The sequence below is a fragment of the Paramisgurnus dabryanus genome, chromosome 19 (genome assembly GCF_030506205.2).
Source record: "Paramisgurnus dabryanus chromosome 19, PD_genome_1.1, whole genome shotgun sequence".
Classification (NCBI taxonomy): domain Eukaryota; kingdom Metazoa; phylum Chordata; class Actinopteri; order Cypriniformes; family Cobitidae; genus Paramisgurnus; species Paramisgurnus dabryanus.
In genome coordinates, this window is record NC_133355.1 from 10,262,148 (window position 1) to 10,283,183 (window position 21,036).

At 35.1% G+C, this 21,036-nt stretch overlaps 1 long non-coding RNA gene and 1 gene segment (V, D, J or C); one reads left to right on the forward strand and one right to left on the reverse strand.

Moving 5' to 3' along the window:
- Positions 1–5,341: 5,341 nt before the first annotated feature.
- Positions 5,342–7,304, reverse strand: LOC135773535 (Ig kappa-b4 chain C region-like). The segment is given in 3 exon segments: positions 5,342–5,854; positions 6,874–6,952; positions 7,257–7,304. Coding segments are annotated over 3 exon segments (447 nt in total).
- Positions 7,305–8,255: 951 nt separating this feature from the next.
- LOC135771990 (uncharacterized) lies at positions 8,256–19,091 on the forward strand. 2 transcript variants are annotated; one of them, XR_010543198.2, is made up of 4 exons: positions 8,256–8,328; positions 13,712–13,844; positions 14,032–14,111; positions 17,445–19,091. It is a non-coding gene; the product is annotated as an uncharacterized lncRNA (long non-coding RNA). The 2 variants fall into 2 exon arrangements; XR_010543192.2 differs by lacking the exon at positions 8,256–8,328 and having other exon boundaries at positions 13,411–13,844.
- The last annotated feature ends 1,945 nt before the right edge of the window (positions 19,092–21,036 follow it).

Below are 21,036 nucleotides of genomic sequence, written 5' to 3' on the forward strand. Positions count from 1 at the left end.
TTTATTGACTGCTTAATAATAAATATTCATGCAAGATAAAACTGATTCATTTAAACTCTTTTTTATTATTGTGATGATTTTCTGAATGTAGGATTAACCACAAACAAATATTATATAATACTATCAGACAACTGTTAATTTAACACTAATACAAACAATATTACAGATAAACTAGAATGATGTATATCAACTTGATGTAACTGTACATTTTACACAGGTGCATGTTATTTTCTTTACTAAAATATTCAGGGTCTCTATAATCTAGTACAGCTTGGTATCTCTTAAAACAATATTTTGTTTAGAAAATGCTGCCTAATCCAGGTTCAGATGTGTAGTATGATTTTTCTAGTGTTTATTTAACATCTTATTTATTTAAGCAATCACTTTCAACGGTCAGTTTGGTTCCTTCACTGAAAGTCCACCACAGTGATTTCTTCTCATGTCTTCCCTTTACAAAAGCTTCTTTTAAAAAAGAAATCCTCCGAAAATGCATGTTTAATTGTTTTATCATTGTAAACCTTGTATTTTGGCCGCATGCTGAGTGCAGTGTTTTGCATATTAACTGCTTTAGATACAAAAGGTCAATGGAGATCAGCTTTCAGTCCTGCAAGCAAGGTTCAAACAAAAGCAATAATGCTCCATTTTCAGTTTTCCATCAGGAAGTTCAGACTCCTAAATCTCTGTTAAAGGGATAGTTCATCCAAAAATGAAAATTCTGTCATTATTTACTCACTCTCATTTTGTTACAAACCTGTATAAATTTCTGTTTTTCTGATGAACACGAATAAAGATATATTAAGGAATGTTCGTAATCAAACAGTTGGTGAGCCCCATTCACTTCCATAGTATTCTTGTTCTATGGAAGTTAATGGGGCTTACTAATGGTTTGGTTATAAACATTCCTCAAAATATCAGCATTCGTGTTCAACAAAACAAAGAAATGTATACAGGTTTGTAACAACATGAGATAAATCGATGTCCCCACCAGATATGGCATATTCTTTATCCATTTATCAATAAAATTATGAATATAATATCTGAATAAAAAAAAACAATTGTAACACATAACAAACCCCCAAGATTTTGAATGTATATGTATATACCATTATATTTGAGCGCAACCCTTTATTATGAAATTATGTACCTATACACTGTAAAAAAATTCTGTAGAAATTACAGTATTACAGGGTATTACTGGCAACTAGCTGCCAGTAACTTACTGTAGATTTTACATTTATGTTATTTACTTGCAACAGTTTGTTTAAAGTTAAATGAACATGAAACATTTTAGTCTTTATCTTCTACAGTAAGTTACTGGCAACCAGCTGCATAATTACAGCTAATTTTTTACAGTGTAGTCACGTAAATTTGTGAGTCTTTTCCGTGACACTGACACGTTTTTCCGCCTTTTGCATGAACATGTCACACATTTTGTTACTCAACTGTTTAGTCCTATTTTCAAACCGTTGACGCTTCGGTTTAGGGTTAGATTTGGTGTTTGCGTTAGGAAGTCACTTTAAATATTGGTTTATACCTTTTCTTCATGATTTATTTCTTTATATTTTATGATTTTCTAACCATTGTCACTTGGCATTAGGGTTAGAGTTGGGTAAGGATGTCATTTTATCAAAATCTAACCCTAAACCAAAACGACAATGGTAAAAAATAGGCAAAACAGTTGAGTAACAAATACGTGACAGTGACACGTAAACAGAAATGCATGACATGTTCACGCAAAAAGGAAGAAAAGCGTGTCAGTGTGTCACGGAAAAGACTCACAAATTTACGTGACTATAGGTACGTAATTTCGTGATACTGGGTTGCAGAGCAACCACCATGAAACACTGACATTATCTACACCTGGAGTTTAGATGTGTGCCTGTAATATTTGATGTATAAAAATGCATTCAAACTGTGAATACAGTATATTTCAGTAAAATAGTTAAAACAGTCACATTTAAGATTACGTAATTTTTTTGGCAGTTTGACGCTTTAAAGTGTGCCCAATGGAATTTTTTTTTTTTCAGTTTTGTGTCTTGAGTTACTGTGGAATTTTGACTCAATGTGAAGCTCAAACAGTGCAGCCTGGTCAAATTGTTCCTATTCACTGTAATATCAGTCAAAGCTTTAAATGTAAAAACAAAATTATTTACAGTTCTTCCCGCCCTATATATTCAGGAATTTATTACTGGCAGAGTGTACATTTTTTTGTTTCTGTACTACAACATTTGTGTTCAGTGATACAAACCCATTCAGTGGCTGTACAGAAACAGCACAACACTGTAACCCGACTACAATTTTCTATACGAGCCTATGTTTTAGTTTAAACTTAAAGCTTATTTAAAATGTTTTTTTTATATTTTGAATGTTTGTTTAGCATTTATACTGCTACATATTAAGCAAAATATTAGAGCTTTAAATATCCAATTTGCAAAATACAACAATTACAGTAATACAAGCAATGGTATTATTTTCTAAAAATAAATTAGGTTACACTTTATTTTGATAGTCCACTTTAGACATTTTACTAACTAAAAATAACTTTGCAACTACATGTCAACTAACTTTGATTCATTTGCAATATCTCAACTAACTGTCATTAGAATATAAGTAGACTATAAGGGTTAGGGTTAGGGAAGAGGTTAGGGTTAGTGGAATAAGTTGACATGCACCTGCAAAGGTATAGACAGTTGAATGTCTGTTGAGGGATCATCACAATAAAGTGTTAATAGAAATTAAGCATACCATTTACTAATACTCTAAAGATTGGTAGTTGAAGTAGTTGCAAAGTTACTTATAATTAGTAAAGTGTCTAAAGTGGACTATCGAAATAAAGTGTTACCATTAGTCACAGGTTTTGAAACCTTTGCCCTGAAATGAAACTTCTGTTAACAGAGGGGTTTTCCTCTATAATAAAGCTTTGCATTGACAGCTCATGCTTCAGTGCTCTGCTAGTGTTTATAGACCTGTGAAGACTTTTAACATAACATCAGCGCACACTAAAACACAACCTGAAGCAAAATGATTATCTTTATATGGGCACTTTGCTTCATCCAAGGTAACTTTTATACTACGTTTGTAACACATCTGTTTAATAATGGTAATGTTTTAATTTAACAGAGATTCTCTTTTCAAACAGGTGTTTTGGGTCAGGTTATTGTGACTCAGCCTGAAGTTAAATCTGCTCAGATTGGTCAGAGCATCTCTATTGACTGTAAGGTCAACACTGTAGTTTATAGGGTTCCGGGGGGCTTAATATCTAAAGATTATTACATCTCATGGTATCTTCAGAAGGCAGAGGGTCCCCCTGAACTCCTGATATATTACACAACAATGAAGCAATCCAGTACTCAATCCAGAATGAGTGGTGGTGGAAGTTTTCATTCTGGAGGAAATGGGCTTGATTTTACTCTGACCAACAATGATGTACAGCTTGAAGATGTAGGAGTTTATTACTGTATGAGTGTACATGAGATCAGTAGCAAGTATGTGTCCACACAGTGAAAAAGTGCCATACAAAAACCTCACTTGATCAGACTGAGAAACTGCTGAACCGAGAATGCAGGTGTTGAAAGGAAAACAAAAATAAAGTCAGCACACATGTGCATGAAATATATAAACATAAAACACTTAATCTGGCCTAACATAATTTATCATCATATTATGTCATTATATAGGATAAATTTACAGTACATATATGCATTTTTTGTTTCATGACAGCAAGCCTCAGTTCTTTTAAGAGTCAAGTTATAAACACTTCTGTTAGTGATTAAGTCTTTTCACTTCCCTTTCAGATATTAATGAATAAAGACCTAAATGTGATATTAAAACATATTTTATGTGTAACTATAATTTCTGCTTAATAATTATTAAATAAAAAGCTAGTATTAAGAAAAAAGTGTGACACACATTTGGAAGAGAGGCACATCTGTCAAAATTATTATTTATTTTTCTTAATTGTGAAAGGTACATCTGCATAATTATATATATATATATATATATATATATATATATATATATATATATATATAGAGAGAGAGAGAGAGAGAGAGAGAGAGAGAGAGAGAGAGAGAGAGAGAGAGAGAGAGTTACATTTCAGGATGTAACTAAATATCTTTTGTATTCAGGGGAAACTTCTAGAGAGTTTTGCATATCACTGCTCTTAAAACTTCACTTGTGATCTGTGTGTATTCAGCCGTGCAAGAACTGACAAAAAACAATGTCTCTTATTCTGATGTTTGGAACTCTGGGTCTGCTTGCTCAAGGTTATTATTTATTTATTTTTATTATTTTAAAGAGAATGAGAATTTCCATTTGTTTTATAGATTTAAAATTCTCATTTCTGAACTTAAATATTATTGTTACTTATTAGCACATAAAAATATCTCCTCTATATTTTTTCTCAATCCTTTTCTCAGTTTCTCATCAGGAGGTTCAGTCTCCTGAATCTCTGTCAGTTAAAGTTGGAGATTCTGCCTCTATTAGTTGTACTGGGACCAGTGGAGTTGATGATGACATGAGCTGGTATCTACAGAAATCTGGAGAAGCTCCTAAACTCCTGATCCATGATGCGAGTTACCGTGCATCTGGAGTCCCAGATCGGTTCAGTGGAACTTATTCTGGACTCCTTTTTACACTGAACATACGTAGAGTTCAGTCTGAGGATGCAGGAGATTATTACTGTATGGGGTGTTATACTTCACCATACAGGTTCACACAGTGAAATAGAGTCATACAAAAACCTCCCTCAGTCAGACAGCACAGAGAACAGAAGCTCACAACATTAGACTGTTGAGAAAGATCATGGCTCTTAAATAAACTTGTCTTGTGGATATATTATCCACTTGTCAGTTTACAGTATAAAAAATAATTCATTTACTCTACACTATTTTACATTATTTGACACTATATCAACAATTATAATTCAAATACAGTACTTAGTAATACCCCCTCTGAGAAAATAAATACCTTCACCTCTATTGTCTTTTTTAAGTTTTTTAGGCACACTTATTTATACATTAGCAAATAGTAAATATATTTTAATGTTAGAAATGTACGTTTATATAAACATTTAGCTACAGGTCATTAGATTTTTTTAGAGCTCTTAAATATCTGTCATGCAGCATGACTCATGCTTAATCCCAACAGAGAACACAACCCTACGTCTGAAAATCTAAAAGTATTTACTACAATTCAGGGCTACAATTCACACTGATGATATAGTGCTATAGATGTATATTACAACTAAAATGTTATAATTCTAAAACATACTAGGTGTTTAAAAATATTGTTTATAGCATCTGATATTTTCTGAAAACACACAAAAATATTAACACTGATTTGAGCCAAAATGAATTTATTTTGTAACCAAAATATAGAAATGAGCAAATTAATAAAGTCTGCTGTCATATGCACTACAATAGGCTACAGTAATAAAGCAACAGAACCTCAGCAAACAGTGAAAAATATTTTTTTATAAGATTTAGTAGTATAAATCATGTGTGTGTATGTGCATGCGTGTGTGCGTGTTATCATTATGCATCACACTGTTGTGTGTCAATGGTTTTGATGACTGGATTCTGTGAGCTCTGTGTGGCCTCACAGCTGATGGTTTTTGCTGATCTCCATTCATTGTCAGTGAGACTCAGACTGCTGCTCCAGCTGTACAGTCCATCCTTCAGCAGTACACTGGGACTCAGATTCACACCAGAGCTCCTGCTGTTACCATCAACCTTCCAGTTCAGCTTCCAGTCAGAGGGAAAACCATTACTGCCAACACACATGACTGTAGCTTTACCCTGATTTAACTCATCTCTGGAGGGAGGCAGGACCGTTAGAGTAGGGAGAGCGTTATCTGAGAGAAAGAGAGGGGGGGGGGGTGAATACTAAGAAGTTTCTTAATCGTTTGTTTAAAACATTTTGTGTTTTCACTTCCCTTTAAAAGATTCTTAGTTAATCAAGCATATCTTCATGCAGCAGCCCATTAAAACTGAATTTTTATTTTAAACACATTTCAGTAGACAATATTTACAATTAAATGTAAAAAAACACACTTTACAATAAGTTGCACTTACAATTTGTGCAATAGCAATAGCTAACATGCCTATCAATGAACAATAGTCTACATCTACAGCATTTATTAATCTTAGTTTATGTTATTTCAGCATTTACTAATACATTTTTAAATCAAATGTTGTAGCTGTTAACATAAGTTAACGCACCATGAAATGAATAACTATATTGACATTATGTAACATTAACAATAACTAACAAGAATTAGTACATGTTGAATATTATTCAACTATATTGTTCATTGTTTGTTCATGTTAGTTAATGCGTTTACTAATGTTTACTGATACAAACCTTGTGTAAAGTGTTACCATTAAGATATTTAAAATATTACTTTTAGTAATTGATATACATGATTTTAGATTACATTACATTTATATCAACAGTATAAAATACATTTCGATACAGTCATAATTGTTCAATAAAAGTTTATAAATGTAATTCAAAAATAAGATCTTAACTTTATGACTTATGTGAGATTAACTAAATTTGTTATCATTTAATAAAACACATACAGTCAGAATTAAAATCTGCTATTCATTTTTTATATTTTCTGTGTTTACTTCTAAATAAATTTTTTTAAAGTACTTTCTGATTTTAAATATATTTTAAATTAAACTTTATCCTAATGATAATTTTATATAGATACATTTCTGTTTCATTACAAAGTAAACAAACACATTTAAGCACCATAAAACAAAATATTAACCAGTTAAATTGAAATCTATTAAACTTTTACCATATTGTGAATAAAGTTACTTTTTCTATGCTTTCAATGTCTGGAAATAAAAGAGATTTACTTACTTCCAACTGAGAGTCTTGTGCCGCCACCAAAAGTGTACCACAGTGATACAAACCCATTCAGTGCCTGTACAAAAACCTCCTACATGCAAACACTAACACTAAACATTAGCAATAAATACAATATCATTATGATTAACACAATTTGTTATGTTTTCTTAAATAATAAATATTAATGTATGATACAGCCAAATAATTTGTATTTATATTCATATTTTATGAGAAAATGTTCTATAGGCTTAACCACACACACTGTACAAATTACTACAACTAATATTTCTCTTAGCAAGAGCTTCACAGTAAAAAGTAAAAAAATATAATGTCCTGAAAATGCTGCTTATTCTGCTTATACATTTGTTTATTTATTTTATTCTGCACTTACCTACAACGTTTGGGTCCTCTGCTAAAAGTCCACAACAGTAATTTCTCCTCATTTATTGACTTTACAAAAATCTCCAGAATAAATTCAATGCACCAACAAAAAATCTAGCAATTTGATTTATAACATTAAGTTTAATTCCAGTATGCATCTTTGAGTTTGTCTTTGACAGTCATCTGATGAGTTGAAAGTGTTTTGCATATTCACTGCTATACAAAAGTTCACGAAAGATCAGCTTGCATTCAGTCAGGGTCACACAAAAACAATAATGTTTCTTTTAGCTATTCTGGGCACACTGGGTCTGCTTGCACAAGGTTAAAATTTTGTCTTCTTCATTATCAGAATATGTGTTGTTTATTATTGTAAAGCTTTGTTTTTTGTTAAAGCTGTTTTGTTTAGGATTATTGGACTACAAGTGTTTTATTAAGTGTGTAAAAGTCTCATCATTAGTCTTTAAATGTAACACTTGTTACATTTGTTAATGCCTTGTTCAAAATCCTCTCTCAGTGTCCCATCAAGAGGTTCAGTCTCCTGAGTTTCTGCCGGTTAAAGCAGGTGGTTCGGCCTCTATTAACTGCATTACATCAGGTGGAATTCATTATGACTTAAGTTGGTATGTGGTGAAACCTGGAAAAGCTCCTAAACTCCTGATCTACACATCCAGTTATCTTGCATCTGGAGTACCAAGTCGATTCAGTGGAACTAACTCTGGATATACATTTACAATGAAAATAGAAAGAGTTCAGCCTGATGATGCAGGAGATTATTACTGTATGGGGGGTTATGATTATGGGGTAGTCAGTACAGCATTCACACAGTAAAAAAGCCTTACACAAAAACCTTTGCTATGCACCCTTGAAGTGTCCTCACACACGTTCCACTCAGGTGAACAAACACACACACGCACCTGCGCACGCACTCTAGTATAAATTAGTATTGTACTGCCCCCTACCGGATAAAAATGAAAACGAAAACTGCGCGGTTTTCACAACAAACTAAACTGAAACGACGTCAGATGTGAGAAGAACAACGTTACGATAATTTGCTTATGATTCCACAATTTAGAAACACACCGATCGGTAAGTCTAATATAGTTTTTCATAGTTTATGTATGTAGCATGATGTGGTAAATAAATAAATAAAAACAAGACTTTCTGAAACAATAGCACTGCTAACATATAATCTAGATTAAGATCATGTTTTTAACTTTCACACTCTAGTCTGACTCCAACCTTTGCAAAGGTTATGATCTAATAAATTCAGCAGTTTACATAACACAAAAGTTTTCGAGAGATACATGATACAAATATCAGTTACATAATATTAATCAGATTAAAACAGCATATACAGCTTTAACAAGAGAATTGACACTTAGGTTTATTGTTTGTGAATCTTTATAAATCCTGTTATTGAAAGTTAACAATTTGTAAACACTGAAATGTCTCAACATTTAAGTCAAAGATGTTTAAGTGTAGTTGTAAAGTCGCAAGGTGGCGCCATTAGCATACGTGTTATTGATTCAAGCGTTATCACATCATCATACATGTTAGATTATCACGCTGGTAAAGTTTGTATACAAACTAAATATATAAATTCAATAATTGTGGATTTGATTTGTGTATAAAATTATATTCCCTTCAGCGCAATGTTTATGGTAAGTTATATCAATGTGTGATGTAAATGTTGCATTGTCAGTCAGTGTTGTGACGTGGGAAATGCAATTCGAAGAGTTTTGGAGGTGATGTTTCCCTATGCATGGACAGTACAAGAGATTGTAAACATGACCTTTGATTTCTCTTACGATACTGAAAATGTATATTGTGTCAGATTTTTTTTTTTATTTCCTCCATGAATGATTTATCATAAAGCTTTAGTGTTATGATGAAAGGCTTGATAATTTCAACCAGTTTGCCCAGTTTAATTGTACATGTCGTGACATCTGTTTAAATGCCATTATAGTTTCAGTAGGATTAAGATTCCCATTATAACCATGTGGGACTTTCATGTGCTATCAGATTCAGTGCTGACTAAATGTAAACAGGACTTTATTAATGCACAGAATTAAACATAGTTGAGATCACTTGTCTACATTGGAGCCTGGCTGCCACAAGGGGGAGGAGGAGGAATGCTGGTGTCAGTGGTGCAGGTGTAGAACAGTTTTGGCCCTAGTGTTGTATTTGTATTTAATTTGCAGGCAGTGTATGAGTTTGCTTGTAAATAAAAACAGGAGTGAAAGGCCAAAACTGATGTTCGGGGTGGAAATTTGTACAATATTTGCTTTTAATGCTCCTCCTCCTCCACCATCAAAAATATGAGGTGGTACGAAATAGACAAACACTAAACTTTTAGGGCCGGACCCGGACAGGTTTTAGATTAGGCCAGGACTATTATCATTGAAGCAGTTTTTACAAACACGTTTTACATAAAAAACAATACTTGCTTGTGAAAACCCACAGCTAAAGTCATTTTTATGTGATTTACTAGGCTACATTAAATCATCCTACATAATGTGAAGAACTTCTGTAAAAATTTCATCTTAATATCTTTAATTAAATTGACCAAGTAAGGCCATGATTGAAATCAAGGTGAAATAATTTATAAAAAAAATATGAAACTATATATTTTATTATTATTAGCCTCAAAGTCATTTCATTGAAGTCACTGATAAGTAACAACATGAAGTAGTTGATTTTGTGTGGCATTATGGGAGGAGCAGAGATTAGTTTTGGCTCATTAGATGACTTACATGTTGCTGTAGCGCTGCTTCTGAGGCTCATTAAGACTTTTACAGCTGGGCTTCAGGTCATCAGCTCTGATCAAACTCTGCTCCTGTCTTCAGAACACAGCTGCGGGTTACTCTGGGTCACTGGATCCACACACAGACTCTCATATAGTAATTCTTGCTCTAATCTGAGCATCATCACCAAATGACAACATCCAGCTTGCGGTCTCAGAGTTTTCAGGACAGAAGTGATGTCGAATTTTCACTGAATTGTTGCACTCAGTTTTTATTTACTTGTTTGCCAGATTTTCATTTGGAATTTAAATGTACAACCATCTGGATGTTGTACACGTGAATAAAGCAAGTGTAAATGCATTCAAATGCATTTTGATCTGCTCGTCCCGATCTTGTAGTGGCTGAAGATTTGTTGCAATATCAGTGAACTTTTAATATATAATCAACTGTATACAGTATGTGCATTTATAGTGCGACGTTATGCAAACACAACCTACTGCTATTCTGCACCCTTTCTTTTTCACATCAGGCTACAAAAGAAACTTGATGTTCGCATTTTGATTCTCACGAAATTAGACTTATGAGGTATCATTAAACATTTTGATTAAAAAAGAAAATGCAAAGTAAGAGTATCAAAATAAGAACAGCTACAAACATCTCTTCATGTACTATTTTGCACGTGATTTCAAATGACATAATCTTAACCAATTTTGTTGTTTTTTCCACATTTTAGGGGAACATTTTCATTACCGCAACTTGTCCATGACTAGATTTGGGTTCTTTGACATGGAAATATTTATTAAAAAAAGCTTCAGTGCATTTTATACTATAAAGAAACATGTGGTATGGTGATCATTGGTAAATGTAGAGACAATAATAAGGAATATAAATGTGTCCAGGACCAATTTTCTCATCCTCCGCAACAATTTTCAATCACAGTCCTCAAGGAACTAACATTTTAAAAAAATTTGTTGTAAAGGACATAATTGACTGTGACACTCAAGATGGCTACCAGGCAAGCAGTTCTTATTTTTTCTCTCCAGATAAAAGTTGAAATTTTGTTTGTCATAGTAGCTAGACAACTTTTTAGTTCTCATTACCGAAACATGAGTTAGTGAATGCATATATTTAATGTAATATCATGTTGCGGTAATGATCATTTTTAATAATGATAATCTAAAAAAAATGTAAATAATTCTATAGGAAATATTTTTTAAATCCTCTAAAAATAATGGTTATAGTAACTTCAGACCTTAATCTTATACGTGCAAAACAAAAAAACAAAAAAAAATTGGCTTCAAGGGCTTTAAAATTTTTTGATGCTGGACACATTCTAAGTCTGGATTTCGTGAGAATCACCCTTATGTATAAATCAGCGCAAAGGTTGGAATTTCGAATCACAGGAACAAGCATGGTAATTAGTTGTATAACTTGAATGCATTATTGTTTTTATACAAAATGTTAAATAAAAAAGTAGGAATGCGTAGGGATGCACAGAATGTTTTGCAACCGAAATTATTCAGCTGAAACGGCATCTTTCTCGGACATTTCCACACTGTTTGCTGCATTTATAAAGCATGCCCGCCTCTCACTTTACACTGGTTGCTATTTGACCTCTTCTTTAAAAACATTATTGTTTGGAAAAAAATCAGTCTTTTCACTTTTCGGCTAAACACTGAAAAAGCTTTTATTTTATTTTATGCTGAATAGTTTTGGTTGCTGAAAATTCAGTGCATCTAAAAAAATTCAGCTAAAGAATACACGTACTGTAAATGTACATAAGATGGACTTTAAATGTACATCAGCTATGTATATAACAGCTACTGTTAATAATTAAGCATAATGTTTGTGCATGCAAAGAGCTCTGGCCAGTAGATTCATGTTTTCAGAGTACGGTGTGAATGTTTCATGTGTTTGTATTTACTCACATTTACCCCGGTATTTTCTCCACTATAACTTAGTTTTCTCTTGAACACAGTCAAAAAGTCAATATTGTTAAATTAGAGTTTCACAGCATGAGTTTTAAAGATGCCAGCCTTTTCATAACACTGAATGGTTGAAAAATAAATCCACGTAGTTAATGGACCATGGTTCATTAGTAATTCCCTAAACATAAACATTAAACTTCTGAGTGCTTGCCTGGACGCTGGTAGGATTTAAACTGGACTTTTTCTCTATTTTTGTTAAAGCTTTACTTACGATAATTGACAATTTTGCACATAAGTTTTATGTTACTGTTTGTACTGTTAATTAAAATGAACGAATCATCTGTTCTTTATATCCGTCCACCGAGCCAATAACAGCTTGTCCTGTGCCGGTTTGAACCGCAGTGTGTGTCTGATGTAAAGGTATAAGACAGGAAACCGAAATCGCTGCCTCTGTGTTACACGGCCCGTAGATAAACTGAAATAAATCTCGAGGTGGCGCGTGAGCCGTGCCAAAATTGTTGTGCGGTTGGACTCCCTTTGCGCTCGGCCAAATTGCTTTTGAAAACGTCTCTCGGCTAAGTCCAGAGGATCTTATGTCAGTCGAACATGTTTTCCACTGTTTGTTAAGCCCCGGGGGACTCGGAGGGGTGAAAATGAAATCAGGGTTCCAGGTTAAAGCAAATAATCAGCCTTCCTCTATGGAAATCCAGGGCAGATTGATGTCATTTGTTTCTGAGAACTAATTGTACCCAATCAAGCCTTGATGCCAATGAAGTGGATCGAATGATTGACAAGTCCCGCTCCGTGTTGACTTTGGACCAAAGGCCGTTGTTAGATCATGAGTTTAAACTCATGGAGGAAATAACACGTTGGCAGCGATGGGCGGCCAGGTGAACGCTCGGGCCGTGAAGTGCAGAAGAAGATTGTGTTGTCTGATGAAGAACGTTAAGAGATCTTTCATGTTAGGGTTGAAAACACTTGTGTTATTAGTCTATGCATGACGACTTATTTTGCTTTCCAGGTTTTTGATGTACGATTGCTTGCACTCGGTGACAGCACCTTCAAATGATTTTTGTCATTTTCTTTGGAAAATAATTATAATATGTGGCCTTCGGTGCATGATGATGCCATATGTTTTCACAGTTGCAACAGCTTTAAGAAGCACTTGAATAACAGCGTCGAGAAAAACATTAGGTAATCCTCCAAAGTGCTTGTTTTTTACACGGGTCTCATTAACCCAAAATAGATCCATTCTTTATTTCACATATAGAAATTTGAAGTCATTCACTTTAGTTTTGAAGTAGTCCATGTTGTCTTTAGTGGAGGCACATTGAAATACCTTTTTGGCACAACCGCCTTGCGTGCAGCTCTCTGACATATCATGCAGGAGCTTTACGGGTGACCCAAGTTTGAGGGACCTTCCAGTCCTCCTTTCCAAATCCTTTATTCCAATATACACAAATAATTTGCTACATTTCATCGATTTTATGATTTCAAAGCCTTAGCTTTGGACTCAAAAAGATCACTGGTTCAATCCTCATCAAGCCTTTTTCTTTCCCATAAACTAACAATGGCTAATACCCACGGCGACAACAAGGTGTTGAAAGAGTAGTGACTAATGTTGAGTGATGGTGAGGGGGGGTGACATTGTATCCAACTTCCAGAGCCCCGTGTCGGTGTCTGCCACCCCATGGCACCACTTTAACCCCTTGAATTCTTTGCATTCCTCCAGTCGCGGGCCACAAAACTCACTGCGGCCATTTAAACCCACCAAGGTTTTTTTTTGCTACCATTAAGGACAACCAGGCAATTGACCCCCTGACCCTTTACAAGCGACCTGTTGGAGCAGCTTTCAAGTGTATACTTAAATCTTCATGGGAATGGTCCCGCTGATCCAGGATCAGGTCCCCCAAGCAATCAACACCTAGAGGTTAGTTGGGTGAGTCTGGAGCTTGTGGTCAGTCTAGCATGCTAATAGCTTCTGTCTTTGCTCTGGTTGGCCGGTGTATGTGTGTGCGTGCACATGTGACTTGCGTGTGCATATGCGTTTAATGTGTTTGACATTGCCATTGAAGTTTATGTTGTCAATCATTTTGTAAGCTATTTTTCATGTTTAGGAATGTTGCTGATGGTCAGCACAAAGCGACCATGATTCACTGCCAACAATGATGTGACGCTGAAAGCGGACAGTTGTTGGGTGAGTATTTTTGGATCTAAACATTATAGGGGACAGTAGGGATCAGTAGGGACCCCTGTGTGAGATTAGGTGGTAGCAACAGATGTAGCCATTATAGTTATTACTTTGCATTTAATGATGCCAAAGAAATTACACAATAGCCTACTTTTAAAAACGTTAAATGATTACTAATTGTAGTTATTTTAACATTATATTTATTTAGTCCCACGCATTTTTTTTGTATTTAGCAGACTTTATCTGTGCTTGTACGGTATATACAGTTTTCATCTCTTGTGTAAAAGTTTTTTTATCATCTTTTATTATTTGTTGCCATGTATCATGCTCCTGTAGCCAAGAAAGATTTTTTGTGGGTGAAAACATGCTTGACAAAAAGAGCTCAATCTTGCATTAAACACAACTGTTTCATTGATGTGGACCGTAGAGATATTTGGCCACAACCATTATTCGGCTGTGACATAAGCAGTAAAAAACATCACAAATTTTCTTAAAAATGCACTTTAGAAGGGTCTTTTGACAGAAATGCAATATATTATACAAAATTATATTATACAAAACTTTATAATCAGTGGTGTGTAAAGAACTTTCAAAATGAACTGTATTATTTTTATTACCTTAGAATGAGCCGCTTTTATCTACAGTATACACTGTGGGACCCCGGACATGGAAGTCGTCATTTCATGTCGCTATGTTTTAACAGTCGCCCTAAACAGACCAACTGTTTTATAGAGCGCATTTTGTCACTATGTTGTTTCAGACAATATCATGATTGTCCGGTGGCGGCGCTTCAAAAGGGGTTGCCCAAACTCGGTCCTGCAGGGCCGGTGTTTTGCCGGAGTTTAGTTCCAACCCTAATCAAACACACCTGAATTAAAGGCTAATTAAAGGTGGAAAAGAGGATGTTTGGTTAATACATTTTTGCAATATTACTTGAAACTGTCTTTACTAAATGATAAAAGACTATTTATTAGGTACACTGAAAGTAATACATTTAATATATGTCATCTGTGCACAAGATAGGGCCTTAAAAACATCAGCCATTCGTTGACGTAATCATCGCATGAGCGATTGGCCCTCTGGCTTGTCAATCACTGCCATTACATTCCTTGTGAGAGACGTGCACGCTCCAGTAACTTTACACGAGTGACGCATGCGCATAACGCATGAAACTCCTTCTTAAGTTTCGGTTTGTTTTCATTGTCGCTCCTGCTTTCCTCCTCGAATTTGCACCACGGAAGAGAAGAAACCCGAAGGAGGACGTAAAAGAAAGACTTTTTAAGCCGCTGGGAATAGGAGAAAATTGTCAGAAGAACGTAATGTAAACAGAGTCGTTATTGGAGAAAAATTTCAACACTGGAGAGCAATGAAGGAACAGAGAGGTGTCAAGACAGACGCGCAGTTCGCAAAAATTCTTCTCGACAGGTAACAGTGATTATTCTTTCTTTGTGGAATAATTATTGTTGTACTGTTATTCAGGTATATCGACGTTGTTTGTGTACTGTAGTTGTAAGGCAGTGACCAGTCTGCTACATGCTAGTTGAAATGGGAGTAGCGTCGAATGATCTAACTTTACGTCTTATGTGTTTATTATCATATCATTTCACATAATGAATCCACTGACGCGAGTCACGCGACACAGCATATGCCAGTGGTAAACAAACACTCGTGTTCAAATACTCGTGCATGAGTTTTGGAAGGCGTTCCCTAGAAATTAGCTGTGAAGGAGGGAGGCTGTTCTTACGCATGCGCTTATTTAAAAAAGTCAGTAACGGTCTTTGGATTCTCAGTCGGCGGAAAACATCCTCTTTTGCGCCTTTAAGGTCGTAATATGCATAGATATGTATACTAAAGGCTAGATGTCATGCCCACACTGCTGGCCAATGGAGGTCGACGTCTGCACCTGGCGGCCATCTTACCTCAGACAGCTCGCTCACTCGTAGCATTGTGTTTTAATGGTGCATGTACTTTTTAAACAACCATAACTTGCTCAATTTTCTATCGATTTTCTAACGGTTTGGTTTGTTATAAATGTCAGTTTATAATTTACACCTGTTGCACCATCTAGGCGTAGCGCACGTCTGAGACGTAAATCTTACGTCTGGTCAAGTGTAGGCGTAAGTATAAAGTCTTAACTTTTTTCTATGGCAAAAATAGAAATAATGAAATTTGACATTGGTGCATCTAATGCACAGGATTCGCCAGCAGTGTGCTTTCATGCATGGCAGAGTGAGAGACCGCACCAATAAATTATATCATAAAATGCATAAATATTTACAAAGACATAGAAGAGAAATATTAAAAGATTTCTTTTAATTTCGTTTCAATCCACAGCTTTTAGAATTCATCTGCATATAATTACCTTTTGTTCATACTGTAAAAGGCTTTTGTTTAGGTAATGTGCAGGTTGTGTTTAATGGGTTTGCACGTGACCCACGTATCTTGAGGGAGAGCTGTCATTTGTCATCTATTAGCTGGTGGCAATAAATGTACAATTTTAACCATAGTAAACGGGAATGGCCATCACTGTTTGAAATATAAAATCAAGTTTACCTTACCAGGAGCTCAACTCAACAATCATTGTCTTTGTTGAATCTGGGTAAGATTTTTATGTGCAGATTTTGTATAACTGATTTTGTATTTACATACACATACTGTACATATTATTTTATTTTTTACTAAAAAGTTAAATTGTTAGTTTCCCAGAATCCTCTAGGTGGAGGACAGTATACATTAAACAATTCTCATGTGGTCTTACAATAAGTAAGTGATCTCAAACAGAGGGTGGTATACAAAGTGTCCCACACATTTTATCCTTTTAAAACAAGATTATTTTCTTTGCTTAGATGTTTTATCCAGGGTTCAAGATATTTAGGTATTTTTTCTTCATATCCACTTCTACTAATGTTGTCCTGGAGGTGGTTTGCGAGCTGTAATTGAAAGCATGCTTTTCATCTGCTCTTGACCTTTCAAGATCGTCGTTGAGATTTGTGAAATCTGCTCCTTATTTTGATCATTGCATTTTTAAAGATAAGATATAGATGAAGATAGCCAACCTATAGCCTATTAGTGAAGGCTGCAGCCCATTATGTTGATAGGTAACACATGATTTATTTTACTAAAAGGCCTTTATTGTATGATTGTGGTTCTGTTTGAATAATTGCTCCATAAAATCTAACATCCACACCTGAGGGAAAATAGCTGACAAAGTTTGTTATCCTCAGAATTAGTCTGAGGTTGTCTTTGTGTGGGTCTGTGCTGGTATGAACTTATCTGTATGTGCATTCTTAAAATCCCTCCCTTTATTTAATTCAGTGCAAAAATACTTCCTTTTTCCAGCCTGATCATGTCATAGCAGATTTCCTCCTTCTCTTGGATCCAGACACTAGACCGGCTCAGCAGAACTGGACAGGTTTTGAGTTTCCCCCAGAGGACCGAGGATTTCACAATCAATGAACACTTTGCTGATTTTTATTGGCTTTAAAGTTCCTTTACACCTTTGTGTTACATAATTCTTGCTAACGTTTTGAAGGTTGGTATAGTGATCAAAGGATGCCATAATTAAAATGGCCTTAAATGGTAATCAGAATTTCATGCTTTTTAATACATTAGTATGATATGGTAGCAATAGTCATCTGTTTCTCTTGAGTTTTTTGTCTTTATGATCCACGTTAACAAAAACTTTAGTCCTAAACTGTTTTTCTCCAACTTTCTATTTTAACAAAAAGCAAACCTTTACTTAAGGTCGGTCTAATAGCAAATGGAGCAAACCTTTACAAAATATTCAAAGCGGGTCACTAACAATATAAGAAAACATATCTTTTCTTGAGGCATATATGATAAAAATATTGTATTCACAAACATTTAGGCCTTTAAATTAAAATTATGGACCTAAACTACATGATATGCAAACGTTAACACTTTACGACAGTAAATGCCTTAGCTAGCATAAACTAACAATAAACGTTTAGTTTTTCAGCAAGTGTTAGGCTAATATTAATGCCAGTTTTTTAGTTCATTGTACATCATCTAATGTTAAGAAGTATGCCTATGTATTAGTAGATGTTGAAATGATCATAAAGTAAAATGCTTTAGAAGTACTGTATTGTTCATTGTTAGTACGTGTTAGCTAACGCAGTATGTTAACAAATACAACTTTATTGTAAAGTGTTACGCAAATGTATCCCAAAATGCAAACTGCTTGACTTTTTGTTGCCATGATGGCTTTTTACAAATGCATTTTGACTTTTAGTTATATATTTACCCACAGCCAATAGTTAGGCCATATTTTTATATTTGGGATTTAACTTTTATCACACTGTTAAAGGTAAAAGTTGGATCAACCAGCCTGATCGTTATACACTCAAAAAATGTAATGTTGGGTTTAATTAAAAATATTATGTCAACAGGTTCCACACAATTTGTTTAAGTAATCTCAACAAACAATCATTTAGAAAAGAAGTTTAAGTAAACTTAACAAACCTTAGTAGAGTCAACAAATAAAAATTGAGTTAAATGTACATGAAAAAATGAATCAATGATGACACAAAATTTGAATAATGCCACATTAAAAACGCCAACCCTTTTAATTAAAATTTAAGTCCACTTCTTTTTTTATAACAGTTTATCAAACATATCACAAACATATTTGAAATGCAATGTAACATTCCAAACCGTTTGTTTGTTTTGTTCTAAAATATATAAGAACAAGTTCACCGACTCATATTTGGCCACTTATAACCCACGTACCTATCTAATGGTGCTACACTTCTGCAAGAGGGTGCCAGAACAACAATTACGCATAATACACGGCAAAATCCTCAGCCAATGAGGTGCAAGTCTGTATTGGTTTTATTAATCTGTTACTTTTATGCAACAATGTTATGTTGGCTGAGCAAATAATTTTTAAGTAAAGCTGACAAGACACATTTTTTGTTGAATTAACTAGATTTAATTAAGTTCACTTTGTTAAATAGATTTTTTTAAGTTGCACAACATGAAAAAATTAAGAATTAAGTAAAATTGACAAACGTAAAATTTCTTTTTTTTAAGTGTAGTTGTGTGTAGGTCCTACAGCGTAGCCACTATTCGTTCCGTGTCGGTTTTCATTTATACTTTTGCGTCGTCGTTCACTTCGACGTGCAAACACACAGACCACTGGTAGGCAGTTTCCACTAGTGTAACCACAGTAGCAGCGCAACCGTTAATGAAGAAGCAACCCACAAACAAAGAAGAAATACCAACTTGTTGTGTATGTTTTGAGAAGACCAGCAGTGATGGAAATAAATAAACAGCGACTTTTGTTGCAGTTTGAGTTAGATCACTCCTCAACTTGGTCCATCTTTGTTCAACCGTTGCAAACGGAAATACCTACTACGCAGTTTTTTTACCTGATGGGAGGGGTTCTAGTGGACTAATCACAGTGCTTGCAGTCTAAAAATTTGGCGAGGTAACCTATGGCTTAGCTACGGCGTGGACCCTAATGGAACATTCACATTGTAAGCGACTAGCAGTAGCAGAGCGACGTGATCTCACTGATTTCAGTGGAAGCTCGGCGGTATCCGGCAACACTAGCGACAATTACCGTTGACGGCTGGATGGGGCATGTCCAGTCATGGGACAAAGTTGAGAAATGTTTAACTTTATGCAAATTATGAGCGACATTCGGGAGCGACTACCAATGAGAATGAAGCAGTGGAGTTTACGTCATCCTTCTAGTCAGTTACTGGAGTGGAGGTTGCTCATTTATTTATGACAACCAGATTTAGAAATGCCTCTTTTGAAAGAGACTAGCGACAAAGTCGTTTATACTGTGAATGTACCTTTACGTACGACTATAAATTGGACTTAAGGCCTACAGTGAGACAATTTAAGTTTATAAAACTTTTTTTATATTTTAACAATTAAAGTAAGTTTTTTTTAAGTAGAGCAGCTTTCACTTTTTACACTATATGACAACTAGCCTTAACTCCCATGCAATGTAATGAGGTCATGTGATCAATAATAGCACTACTCTTTGTAGTAGGGAAGTATGCGGCATAGTGTTCAATAAGTCTGTATTCCATTCAAACCTTAACCATTGATTCACTGATCCTTGTATTTACTGTCATGCTCTGTCTTACTCAATTAAAGTCGTGTCTTAACTCTTTTTGTTTAGTGTCTAAAGTAACATTTGTGTTGAGGAATATGAATCTTGACCAGGTCCAGATGGAAACCTACTCGCATGACCTGTACTGTTATGAACACTGTTAAGAGTTCATGGAGTCACCATTTGGCAGATACTCAAAATTGCCATTACAAAGCTTCGTAACTATGCTCACCAAGCATGACATTACAAACAGACCCCCCTCTGCGGTGTTTGCTTATTATGGGATGAAAAGACTTTGAGTTGGTTAACCCACTGATTTACCTGAGATTGTAATCGGTCTTTGTTTTGACAAGGGAATGGACGTTTAGAGCGAGACAATCTGTAGGTCATTACCGTTAAACGAAAGCCTGTGATCTTTGCATAAAACTCCTCTGCTAATGGCTAACCCTGTGTCCAGTGTCATTTCCTTTTGATGTGCAAATGGAACACTGATACGGGGGCATAACTCGCTCCAAACGTCCTCGACAGGCACTTTTAATTAAAGGGGAGAAAAGGCTTCACTGTAGACTCCGCTCATCTGTTTCGCATTTTCTGCACAGAAAGACTGTAAAGAAATACTACAGCCCCTGTCATATCAGCTCGGCTTCTTGTGTGTAAAAGAAGTCCAGAGGTCTGATTATCATTCAGTCAAAACACACGAGCGCTGGGGTCAGACCTGTCCGCCGGTGACTCTGAATCCTCTTCTAAGTAGCCTAATCCACGTATAACTAAACCCAGCATGCAAAACGATGCAGCCGCCTCAACCAAAGCCACATGTTTTCCAGCGCTGCCCATTTTAAACAT